The 13573-nt window shown below is 28.7% G+C and overlaps 1 protein-coding gene across 19 annotated transcripts in view; it reads left to right on the top strand.

The window, feature by feature from the left end:
• The window catches only part of LOC139500591 (5'-AMP-activated protein kinase catalytic subunit alpha-2-like), a 38662-nt gene that overhangs the window by 1227 nt on the left and 23862 nt on the right, over nucleotides 1–13573 (top strand). For 6 of the 19 annotated variants that reach the window (XM_071289446.1, XM_071289418.1, XM_071289366.1 and 3 more), the window contains exons 2-12: nucleotides 200–341; nucleotides 2753–2846; nucleotides 4663–4807; nucleotides 5159–5246; nucleotides 5682–5751; nucleotides 6210–6258; nucleotides 7145–7250; nucleotides 7521–7626; nucleotides 8083–8197; nucleotides 9547–9608; nucleotides 11790–11834. In XM_071289446.1, the coding sequence (XP_071145547.1) occupies nucleotides 200–341; nucleotides 2753–2846; nucleotides 4663–4807; nucleotides 5159–5246; nucleotides 5682–5751; nucleotides 6210–6258; nucleotides 7145–7250; nucleotides 7521–7626; nucleotides 8083–8197; nucleotides 9547–9608; nucleotides 11790–11834 (1022 nt within the window). Of the gene's footprint in view, nucleotides 1–199; nucleotides 342–2752; nucleotides 2847–3155; nucleotides 3250–4662; nucleotides 4808–5158; nucleotides 5247–5681; nucleotides 5752–6209; nucleotides 6259–7144; nucleotides 7251–7520; nucleotides 7627–8082; nucleotides 8198–9546; nucleotides 9609–11789; nucleotides 11835–12625; nucleotides 12662–13573 lie in introns of all 19 variants that reach the window. The other 13 variants (XM_071289455.1, XM_071289427.1, XM_071289374.1 and 10 more) reach the window with 4 other exon arrangements.

Genomic DNA, 13573 nt, shown 5'->3' with positions numbered 1-13573 from the left:
TGGTAGATTAAATCTGGTTGTATAACTAGCCAAACCTCTCACTTGTATGACATTAAAAATACAATTGTGATTATATTGACAACAATGAATGTACATGTAACAAAATGAGTCGATTTCAGTTGCTTCGCATTCATTGACATTGTAATTTATACCTCATACATTGTACCACACATGATAGTATGCTTTGTTTTCTTTTCAGTTGCGACACATTATATCACCAGTCATAAGGTGGCTGTAAAGATTTTAAACAGAAACAAAATAAAAAGTTTAGATGTTGTGTCTAAGATCAAAAGAGAAATACAAAACCTCAAGCTGTTTAGACATCCACACATTATTAAATTGTAAGTCTCCAACATTGTATGATATTATATTCTTAAATTAACTTTTAATTTTAGAATATATTCATTGTAATTTTTATACATGTATATGTATATACATGTATACCGGTAATCTGAGAATTTGAATGTCAAAAATATTAGAAAAGTATCAGAATTCGAACAAAACATAAATTCACAAAATTCAGTGTTGATTGGTCATCAAGAGTTAAATGTTTAAGGATATTTGTGAATTCTTGGATTATTATTTCTTTTTTATTGTATTGGCTTTTAATGTAAATTCAGTTTACAAATTCTTATATTTAGAACAATTATATCTTTTTCTATGCCTTTTAATTTGTTTTGATGCAAAGTCTTTAACAATGTCCAGAAAACACCTATTGGTGACATGTCAAAAGTCAATTTTTACTTGATTAAAATGATTATACTTCTCTATAACCAATGTAATAAATCTTGTTTAAGTGTATATACATTTGTTTCATACTTTAGTTATCTCCATTTCTTGTTCATGTGTATATACATGTTTTGTATGTATGTGATACATACATGTACTTTAGTTATCTATATTTCTTGTTTCCTCTTTTATCATGTTTATAGAAATCCATTCACTTAATAGAATCCACTCTGACTTGGATGATTCAAATCTGTCTTCTCTGAAAAAGGATATTATATTAATTTGATTTTGTTGCAAGATTTGAAAGTTTGCACATTTTGGATCCATAAATTACAAAATTGTCTTGACTACTTACATATATATATATATATACATTGTAATTATCAATTATGATGACAATATTATATTTTATTTACACATTTCTAAGATAGTAGGTGGAGTTTATTTCACCAAATATGTTACATATATGTACATGTAGTAGATGAATAAGATTTTTTTTTAACTGGAAGCAGAATTTAGAGCATTAAAGTTGGTCAGGATTCTTAATAGTGATCCATTCTTACCTTAGATATAGAAAAAAGTTGTTTGAAATAGCATAATTTTATATGATTGCTGATGTCAACATTGTAATGTTTCCTTTACTGTGTATGGTTAGTCTCTTGATTCAATTTTATCTCTTCAAACTAACTCCACTTCTCTGTTCTTTAATTTGAAAAGACTTAATGTCCATTTTATTTGCTTTGTTGATCTATATTGTTTCACTGAATTTCAGTACATTTTTTGCATTTTGAAATATGTTACAAAAAAATATATATTATTTTTAGATATGATCACTGTTCCTGTCAGCCATCTTGTTTTAATTATTGAGAATATCTTACCATGCTTACAGTTAACTCATCTCTGTACAAAATACCTGAAAAAAATCCAAATAACAATCTATAAGTAACTTCATTGGAATGATTGTGAGTAGTGTAGATTCTCCTTTTCCTGTCTTCACCAAACTTTGGCTCTGTTTTTCAACCTTATTTGATATCAATCAAAGCTCAAGTGTCAAGGTCATCTGGTTACATTATTTAAGAAAAAAATATTTTAGAATTAAAAGGTATATCTATTTTTGGTCTGATTCATGTTTGCCTAGAATATAAAACAAATATTTTAGTCCAGTCTTTGTTGATGTAATGAATTGTTTAGCCAAGTACATGTAAAGTATTTTGAATTTTGATGATGATCATGGTAAAATGTCAAAATTTTGTGGGAAGAAATAGTCCGGTATGTGGGATAATCTTATTGCCATTTTGGGATGCCTTCCAAATACCTATTTATAGATATATTTCTGAAATCTCTGTTTAATTTCTATTAAGAGCAACAATCATAAAAAAAACATGACTTGATAGTTGATACATGTACATGGATTTATTCGGTCAAAATATTTGGTGATATCATTCAACTTAGTTAGCTAGTTTAAAGCAAATACAGAGAAAAATTTCAAAAGTGGGACCATTTAAAAATTAGACATTTGTATATCAGTTGTCTTATCCTGTCTACATGTATATGATAGTCCAATTAAATATTAATTTTACCTAGATGCCTTTGACATTGAGACAATCTTACTTTGATGGAATCGCTTGAATTGTTTTGTGTTGTATTTTATGAGACCATAGAGTCTTAGACTTTAATTTACAGAGAGAATAATAAGAAATTTAGTTAATAAATGTAAGTTTTATATGTATCAATTTTATTCATGTTAATTATACATGTAGATATACATGATATATATGAAATAGACACTTTTTTACATACATGTATTTGTGTACTATGTTTTTCAAGTCGACTTAAAATCCTTTTACATGCCTTTCTTCTTATGTTAAATCTTAATTTTATTCAGGAAAGTTTTCATTTAAAACTTGTAGATAAATTTTTTTATTCAAACACTTTCTTGTCAAATTAGAAAAATACTGATTTGACTCCAATTTTGGTTGTATTTAATTTGATGGTTAATTTTTGTTGCGTAATAAAACCTCAGGTATCAAGTGATGAGTACCCCTACAGATATATTTATGGTTATGGAGTACGTGGCTGGCGGGGAACTGTTTGATTATATTGTCAAGAAAGGCAAAGTAAGTCTAAAGCACTAGATAGGAGACTGTCTCAAAATGTTTTTTCAACTTACAGAAGCAAACATGGTCATCTTGAACCATGTTGATTATTTTGAAAGACACTTAAAAATTGAAATGGCTTTTAATCAAATTATAAATCAGACCATGGCCATTTTGTGAGAATAAATTTTTGGTCACATTCAATGTATAAAATGTATTGCAGACATAATCTGCCGTCATTTCTGGAAGTTATAAAGCATTTTGAGACAAATTCTGTAGATATTATATAATAGCACTGGATTGTTTGCTAATTTGACCTGTTTCCGGCAGGTACCAGGTGATAAGTACTCCTACAGACATATTCATGGTGATGGAATATGTGGGAGGAGGGGAATTGTTTGATTACATTGTCAAACATGGAAAAGTAAGTATTTATATTAAGGATTATCTCCCCTTTCTTAAAATTGCACCAATTAGGCTAGTTGTGAACAAATTTAAGTATTTACAATTTTTTATCATACAATGGAAGAATACACATACAGTACATGTACATACATTTATACAGCAGTATGTAGAAATTTCAAAATACAAATGAACATGCTGCTGTTATAAAGTAGAAAATTTCCTCAATATTGGTATGTTATAAATGTAGGTTAGCAGTGTTTTGTTGATCTTAACATTTGAGTAATAGATTGTTGAAGTTCTCTTGTGATTGATTCTTTGATTTGGTGATTGCTGTAATTTAAAACTTGTGTGCCACTCTAATAATACACATGTAAAATAATCTAACCACAGAATTATAACTGGAATGGGTATTATAACACTGCATCTGTAGACTCAAATCACACAATGTTTGTTTATTCTGTCAAAATTATTAAAGTAATCTGTACTCATATTTTGGATGAGAATAAAGAATAATTGAACACAATCATGATAATGGTTAAATTTTAATCATATTTATTAAATTGATGCATGTGGAAATATATTGTAACTCTTTTGCATGAAGCTTTTTAAATACAAATGTATACAAATGATGATGATATAAGCATATATTTGAAATTCAGATGTATTTTTTAGGTTGATATTTTAGAATTTCAGATCTTTTTCTTATATTGAATTTAAGGTACATGTACATATAGCTGTCTTGGAAGACTTCAAAATTTCAATTTGAAAAACTAGAACAAGTGATGATATGTATATCTTTCAACATGTAAATCAAATGAACTATAAATGAACAGCAATTTGATGATATTTTTTCCTGTTTGCCTATAAAGTTGTAATATAATTAACATCTTAAAATCAAGATACGTTCAATTATGAGTGGGTAATTTCTTAGCACAATATTGTTTACATTTGAACACAGAAATTATAGTCAGCCAAAATTATCATGGTTATTAGGAAATATTTCTAGAAATACATAGTGTGGTACAATGTGACATAAACAAAAGAAGTTAATGTGAAAAAAACATTAGGTGAATGTGATTATCATAGTTAAAGTTTGTAAAAGTTCTGATACAAAATTGAATTTATTGATACTGTAGTTTCATTTTATGTAGATGTAGGAAAAATTGGTTTTCGCTGAATTTTATTATTTAAACAAATTGCATACAAAGTGTACAATCTGAATACAATATGAAATCTGTATTTTGATGAACACTGTAGTTTGTGGTACACCTTTATAAGCTAGGAAATCCTGGAAATTTAGTTCCAATGTATAATAAAATATTCATTATAATGGTTGACCGTATATCTGTCATTGCCATACAGCAGCCGACAATTGTACATGATATGATTTTGGTTTGCTGATTCTATATGCCTGTAAATTTACTTAATTTAGTTAAAAGAACCAGAAGCCAGAAGATTTTTCCAGCAGATAATATCAGGAGTAGAATACTGTCACAGACACATGATTGTACATAGAGATCTGAAACCAGAAAACTTATTACTAGATGATAAACTTAATGTTAAAATTGCTGATTTTGGTAAGGAAATGGACCTAAGGAATTTGGTGGGATTAAACATGACCAACCCTTTCCTAACTTTGGACAGCATTTCAACAGCACAACATAAAACACCCCAGTAGAAATCAGTTAGAAATGACTCATCAGATTGCTTCTTTCACACACTAGTGTAGAAATATACATTAGAAATTATTATTCATTACAGCTTCATATAAACAGTATAATCCAAAATTTAAGAACCAAGGAAATAGACATTTCAAACTGAGTTATAGATAAATTCTTCATAAGTACATGCTACATTAATGAGATTTAGTGACAGGAATAGACAAACCATATATTCAGTTCCTGTTATATGCAGTAACTTTTTTTCAGGTTTGTCAAATATGATGCAGGATGGTGAATTTTTGAGGACAAGTTGTGGTTCACCTAATTATGCTGCTCCAGAAGTCATATCAGGAAAGTAAGATATACTTTTATGTCACATATATAATTACAGGAAGTAATATGTCATGTATGTTGTTGCTGACATTCATTTTCCAATAAAGGTTATATAAAGCAAATGGTCTCCATGACATTATTAAATCAACACATAGGAATATTTGAAATAAAGATAAAAAAAAACACTTTTAAACTTGTTATTTCTGTTTTTAGCATTATGTTGATAATATAAAGAATTGATTTTTTTTTTAGGGTTGTAAAAAGAGTTCATTTTGCACACATTTTTATTAGGCAACAGTTTGTATAAAACGTGCTTTAATCTAATCTTTTACACACTAATCACAAAACAAAAAATATCCTACAATTCTTAATACAGCTAGTAGAAATGATCTTACTACACATATTAGCTGTCCCTCTAATATGTTTACAAGTTTTCAGTATATGTTATTTGTTTCAGATTATATGCTGGTCCTGAAGTAGATATTTGGAGTTGTGGTGTCATCTTGTATGCTTTATTATGTGGAACTGTAAGCTAATTTAAAATTCAATCAAGTGTTTTCTTGCTGCAGCTTCAATATTATATACTGGATTAAACTATATCCACAATATTGACTCAGGCTGATGATGCAGTCTAAAACTTCAAACACTTCAACAAATATATGTTTAACTACCGGTATACATAGCTCAGGAATTCACTTTACAAAAGACTTACAAGTACACAAAAAATTCTTGTGAGTCATGAACATTTCAGTAGTACTTACAATAATTTTTTTTTGGTGAAAAGAACCCCTTTGTTTTTCAATAGGATAATTAACAATTTGAATCAATTGATTTCTCAGTGACTCTGCTTCAATATTCCAAACTGATGTCTATAAACTGATTAATGATATCAATATCATGTGTCTGACTATTGTTTGTGAACTGATTAATCTTATGTGTTTGAATTTTCTTCAGTGCAATTACTAATCTATCATTGTATTTTTAGCTGCCATTTGATGATGAACATGTTCCAACATTGTTTAGAAAAATCAAATGTAAGTGGATCATTTATTTAGTAATTGCTCAAGGAGATGAATAGAATATATTGGAGGTAACTCTATATAATTCAACAAAATGTTTTACATGCAAGAATAGGATATGTCATAGGATATGAAATTGAAGTTTTTTATTATCAAAGATTGAAACTTTCAAACTAGTCAAGATTTCCCGTTTTTGCTACTGTATATATTTGTGTAAAATTAATGTTGAAAGATATTTGAGATTTGTTTTAATGAATAGTTATGTTTATCTCAAAGAAAAGATAGAGGTATACTGTTCACTATGAATTCATCATTATTTGTGGGATACCAATATCGTGGGTGCAGATGATCATGAACCCCAGATTTTAAACAAAGTACAATTTGTCTATAGGCTAATATGCAGACTTTTGTAAAAACTCTTAATGAAATATCTGCAAAAATGTGTTTTCCCCAAATCACAAAAATTGGTACCCACTTGAATAAATTAACCAAATCTTGAATGAGAATATAAAAAGAATTATAGTATTTAACACATGTTGAGTATCCTCCTTGACTTACATTTAAATAAAATACATCTATCACTTCATATTAGATTTGAAAAAAAGAAGATTCAACAGTAAGATTACAATGCCCCTCTTTTGGCATAGCATTAGCATTATGTAGATGTGTACAAACAAAAGATTTGTGATTTTATTGTTCTTGCATACCTTAAAAAGTGATATGCTATAGGTCGTGAGGATATTGTGCTATTTAATTTTTTTTTCACACCAATAATTTGTTCTTCAGCTTGTTAAATAAATATCCTTTTTATTTGATTATTTTTAACAAAAAGAATGATGCAAATGATTTAATCCTACAAAAAGAGGGATTAACATTGAAAATGTTTTAATTTATTTTGCAGCTGGTATATTTGCTGTCCCTGACTATCTTAACAAAGAGGTTGTTGGACTTCTGTGCATTATGCTACAAGTAGACCCACTAAAAAGGGCAACAACTGCACAAATCAGGTAGAGTTATACACAGATAGTTGCATCTCATCCAGTGAGTCAATACCTTTTTTTAGCAAGAAATCAAAGGTTTCCCTGAACATTGTTTTCTAGTATCCATTCCATTACAAACATATAATTCTTGTCTGGCAATATATGATATTAGAATAAGTCATAATTGCCTTTGATACAAAAAATTGCACTTGCACAAAAAAAGCTGTATAACTTTCACAGAGCATTAAGTCAGGATTTTTTTGCACTTCATTGAAATAAAATTTGAATTACTTTCAGAGAGCATGATTGGTTTAAGAAAGATCTACAAGATTATTTGTTCCCCTCACCACATGAACAAGATGCCTCCATTGTAGATATGGAAGTTATATATGAAGTGTGTCATGTGAGTTATAAATATTATTCTCAGGATTTCTCCATTTTGACAAAGAGTTGACTTTTATTATGAAATATATATCTAATTAACACATTTACTTGGGAAAAAAAGAGCATTACACAACTGACAGTACATCATAAGTGAAGCTTATTGATGAATGCAATTATTTTTAAAACTCTAACACACTTTCGGGAAATGTTAGCATGAGGGAAATTAGAAAAAAAACTTGCAGTTTTAGATATTTTTGTTCTTTGGTTATGTATGAAAAGAATAGTCTTAGTAAATATTTTAGATAATGCATATATTAAATAGTGACAGTTCTGTGAAAGCTGGTTATCATCAAGTTTTATGAATGAATGAATGAATGTCCAAATTGACTTAAGGAATTTTAAATTTCATTATTTTTTATGGTACAATATATATGTTTGAATGCTGTCATATCTTTTAAAATGATTTTGTTTTTAGAAATATGATGTAAGTGAAGAAGAGGTTGAACGAGCCTTGTTAAATGGAGATCCATATGATCAGCTTAGTATTGCATACCATCTCATACTAGATAATAAAAGACGTCAAGATACATGTAAGTTGTAAAACATCTCATACTAGATAATAAAAGACGTCAAGATACCTGTAAGTTGTAAAACGTCTCATACTAGATAATGAAAGACGTCAAGATACCTGTAAGTTGTAAAACGTCTCATACTAGATAATGAAAGACGTCAAGATACCTGTAAGTTGTAAAACATCTCATACTAGATAATAAAAGACGTCAAGATACCTGTAAGTTGTAAAACATCTCTAGATAATAAAAGACGTCAAGATACCTGTAAGTTGTACAACATCTCATACTAGATAATAAAAGACGTCAAGATACCTGTAAGTTGTAAAACATCTCATACTAGATAATAAAAGACGTCAAGATACCTGTAAGTTGTAAAACATCTCATACTAGATAATAAAAGACGTCAAGATACCTGTAAGTTGTAAAACATCTCATACTAGATAATAAAAGACGTCAAGATACCTGTAAGTTGTAAAACATCTCATACTAGATAATAAAAGACGTCAAGATACCTGTAAGTTGTAAAACATCTCATACTAGATAATCAAAGACGTCAAGATACCTGTAAGTTGTAAAACATCTCATACTAGATAATAAAAGACGTCAAGATACCTGTAAGTTGTAAAACATCTCATACTAGATAATAAAAGACGTCAAGATACCTGTAAGTTGTAAAACATCTCATACTAGATAATAAAAGACGTCAAGATACCTGTAAGTTGTAAAACATCTCATACTAGATAATAAAAGACGTCAAGATACCTGTAAGTTGTAAAACATCTCATACTAGATAATAAAAGACGTCAAGATACCTGTAAGTTGTAAAACATCTCATACTAGATAATAAAAGACGTCAAGATACCTGTAAGTTGTAAAACATCTCATACTAGATAATAAAAGACGTCAAGATACATGTAAGCTGTAAAATCATATGGTAAATTATACATAAGCACTTGACCTCCTTTCCCTTGACTCAATGAAATTTATTTTATAACCAAAGACTGTTTGATGGAATTAGTCTTACTTTGCTTCATAAAAACATGGCCAACATCTATATACTTTATAGAAAGTACTCCAATGCAAACCTTTGTGCTTCTTATTTTTGCTGACTTGTTTTTTATTTATTTACTCAAGGCAAAATTCATACAGGAGCTTTTGGAGAAGGAAGAAAAAAAACCCTAGCATTATCCTTTAACTTCATGTTTCATTATATAGAGGATGCTTCGAATTGCATGTTTTACATGTTTAGATATACATTGTAATTTATTAATTTTGTATTGAATAATATTAGAGTTTTCTATATCATCAAAGCCATGAAATTTGTTTCCTAATAATAAAAGTTATTTTATGATTTATATCATTTTTAGCAATGGACATAGACGTCAATGATTTTTATCTGGCAGCCAGTCCACCAACAGATTCATTGCTGGTATGTTGATGATATCTAAACAAAAGTATACATGTCAAACATTTCATTAAAGTATGTAGTGCATATTGCTTTCTAGGAATAGTTACTATTACAGGAAAAGTAAAGTGGAAAATATCATGTTATTATTTGAATACACAAAAAAATGGTGTCATGTTGCACAAGATTTGTATTTAAGCTGGTTCAAAAAGACATGACAGAATTTGACCAAACTTACACTGAACAGGACATGAGGTTGTGTATTGGCTTTTCTCAAACCAAAACATGGACCATCATTTCCGCTTTTATTATTGGGACAGGGAAGCTACACGTCTCACACTCTTTTTACAGATTTTTTTTTATGACAGGAATTGAGTTTTTCTTACATTTCTATCTCTTTTATCATATTCTTAACAAGGTTTCAACAACATTTTAACTTCTCAATAAAGAAAGATATAGATGTGTTATAGAAAAAAATCTTTCTCCTTTTCAATTAAGTGAAATAAATTGTAATCTTATTATTTTCAATTTCACAATTGAGTTCCAAAATGTTAAATCACTTACACTTGTATTTAAAACAATGCCTAAATAGATAAATACTTATTTGAATTTTGACATAAACATCTACTTCATTGACTTAACAATGTTTCCAAAACAAGAATGCAATATAAATTCTGTAGTGTTGGCGCTACTCAAAGTTAAGTATTGAGAAGTTGCAGTCAAATTTTGATGGCACTTTTGTTTACATGGTTGAACATTATAAAATACACTTTTCATGGTTTCTTAATAAGTGCAGTTTCTCAAAGAACTTTATATGGTATTAAGTGTCACTACTTTGTCAGTTGTGCAACACATTAATAAAACAGGGAAATTCATTTATTTTAATTTCTCTGTCGTGATTAAACAAAATTGTTTTTTGTTTAAAAGTGCCTTCAAATCTTTAATTTCTCTGTTATTTCAAAGGAATCTTGTTTTTTAAATTTTTATTTATTATATTGTTTAAAAAGTGATACTTCACATTTAGAATATCTGTCAAAATATGTCCTTACACATAAAACTGATGTAAAATACAGATTGATTTAACATGGACTCACATATTAATTTTTGATGTAATGAAAATTGCAGAGTATTGTCTTTACATTTTTTGGCAGATGATTTATCAGAATAAATCAGAACACTTCATATATATATATGATGATCAAAAATATACATGGCCTATACATTTTAAATAATTCTTTAATAGGATATCCCTTATACATGTTATAAGAAGATGCACCCAAATGACACCAATGTCGTGGCAACATATTACGTTAGTTGATTGTGGCCATTATCAGGTAGAAGTAGAACAGTATTGAACCCTTCCTTCTGTTAATTTTCAAAAATGATATTTTTCAGAAAAATAATGTAAAGTATCAATTTGTTGAAGTTATTTTTAAATGTTATAAGGTTCATGTTTTTGTTTGTGACTGTTTCATTAAGCAAAGTTATTGATGTTTGTATATTAGAACTGCAAAGACAGGTAGCACCAATTTTTCATTTGACTGTCATTTAATTTTGAAATAGACCTACCTTATAATAATGACATTTGAAAATTGAGGAAACATGTTGATAGCAATGGGGCTTGTGACATCCTAACACAAATATTTATTTTTTTATTTTTAAAGAAAACATATGGTTTTTGTAGTTAATAATTTTTAAAGAATATTATTTTTCTATTTATTTTTTAGTCTACATAAAGACTTGTGTTATTTGAGATTTTATCAAAATGCATGTATAAGGGTCCTAAAACTTAATATAGAATATTGATGAACTAAGGAACTCTGGATTTAATGTTATTGAGACAGCAACCCAACAACAAATATACACCAAACATCTGAATTGTTTTGTGTAAATAAGTTACTTTCAAGCTATCTTTACACATAATAGCATTTTATAACGAATGTTATTAATTGTTGTTTGTTTCTATTTTTACCAGTCTCGTTATACACACTTGGTTGGCATGTATAAGGGTCCTAAAACTTAATTTAGAATATTAATGAACTAAGGAACTCTGGGTTTAATGTTATTGAGACAGCAACCCAACAACAAATATACACCAAACATCTGAATTGTTTTGTGTAAATAAGTTACTTTCAAGCTATCTTTACACATAATAACATTTTATAACGAATGTTATTAATTGTTGTTTGTTTCTATTTTTACCAGTCTCGTTATACACACTTGGTTGGTTCACCGCCAACACATGAACAAGTATGTATTCAATATCACTGTGTTCCTTCATTGCTTATCATAGCTAGATTGTTGTAGTCAGTAACCATACTATTGTAAAGATTTGTGGACATCTCTTTGTAATTTTATTGTTGCAAATTTAATTTTGATTTTGGAAGTAATTTTACACAATGTGCTGCAAGATTTATTTTTTGCAATGCTTTCATTGTTTATATATTTTGCAAGGCTAACAAATTATAAAGTTTTTGGTAGAATACACATATTTACTGCAAAACTTATATAAGTCTTGCTTGATTTATAGATCTTTACATATACATTTGTACATCTAAATGAAGTATTGCATATATACTAATAATAGAACTTTGTATGGAAATATTCTCACCTTTTTCAAAATTCTGCTCCTTCATATATTATGCACCAAATCTTTGTATAATTTTATTAATGAACGAGAGTTTTCTATAGCAGAGAATTTCTGTATCAGAATTAGATGCATGGACTTATTTCTATGCTTGTACATATAAACTACATTTGATGTCTGGAAGTCTTTAGAACACTATGGTGAAACCCTATACAGCAGACTACCATTTTACCACGGACGGCTGCTCAGTGTATGATGAGATGAGTGTGCATGGCTATAAGGGAATTTCCTGGTTTTGAAATGCTTAATATTTCATATGACTGTACTAATGTACATATTATGGTAGACTATTTGTGTCCATCTGTATGATTTTACAAATCCTTTTATATAGCAAATAGTAGGTTTCATAAATACAAAATTTTTAGTTTTGTTGATTAATCCATTTTTCTTCCAGGGTTATGGGACTACAATTGGCAATTTTTCATCTCGGGTAATGACTCAAGTTTGCTTCCATAGAATTCCATAGATTTTGTAACAATGTCACAACTAATGAAAGTTTGCTCCTATTCATTTGATGATATTCAGATTTCACCTTTCACAAAATCATAGATATTTTTTAACAATGACACAACTAATGAAGCTAGTTAGCTCCCTTTGATTTGATGGTTTCTTGTGTCTCACAATAACTCATGCTCTCATTAATTTATATGAAAATTTAAGACACTTGTTTATTCAGTTATACTATTTGTCTTGCCAGTGAAGAAAGTGGCAGAATGGGAGACATCGGAATGACAAACTGTTGTCGTTGGGTAAACTATTAAGATAACTATTTTATTCAAAAGATAGAAGTTATGCTACATACCTGACGTCCTGACTTCAACCTCATTTCATGGATAAGTGATTCAAGGTTAAGTTTTCATTGTCAAATCCTTTCCCATTGGCAATGCATCAACTATATTAGGTGTGTGGAAAGATTGTAAGGTGTACGTCTGATTGTCAGATTTTATCTGTGCTTAACCTTTTTTCATTGTTCATTAGACAATGTTAAGTTTTTCTGGTTTGGTCTATTTCTCAGATGTAATAAGCAACTAGGTCACTTTATTTGGTGAATGGAATGATTTGTAAGGTGAAATGTCTGTCAGGCAGATTTCATCTAATCTTGATCATTTTGGTCAATATTATTTTTTCATGGTTTTGACTAGTCTTCTGATTCTATTAGCAATATGTAAACTATATTTGTTAAATGAAATGATTTTTTAGTGAACTTTTCTGTTAAACAGAGTATAACCTTGGGTTCTTTTGTCAATGTTTAGTTTGTATGGTTATGTTTCTCAAGACTGTGCTCTTGCATTAAATTTACATACAATATCTGATATCACTGGATATATCTGGAAACAGGCAT

This window comes from Mytilus edulis, chromosome 1 (genome assembly GCF_963676685.1).
Source record: "Mytilus edulis chromosome 1, xbMytEdul2.2, whole genome shotgun sequence".
NCBI lineage: Eukaryota > Metazoa > Mollusca > Bivalvia > Mytilida > Mytilidae > Mytilus > Mytilus edulis.
The sequence above is the reverse complement of the archived record's forward strand: the minus strand, read 5'-3'. Positions and strand labels throughout refer to the sequence as shown.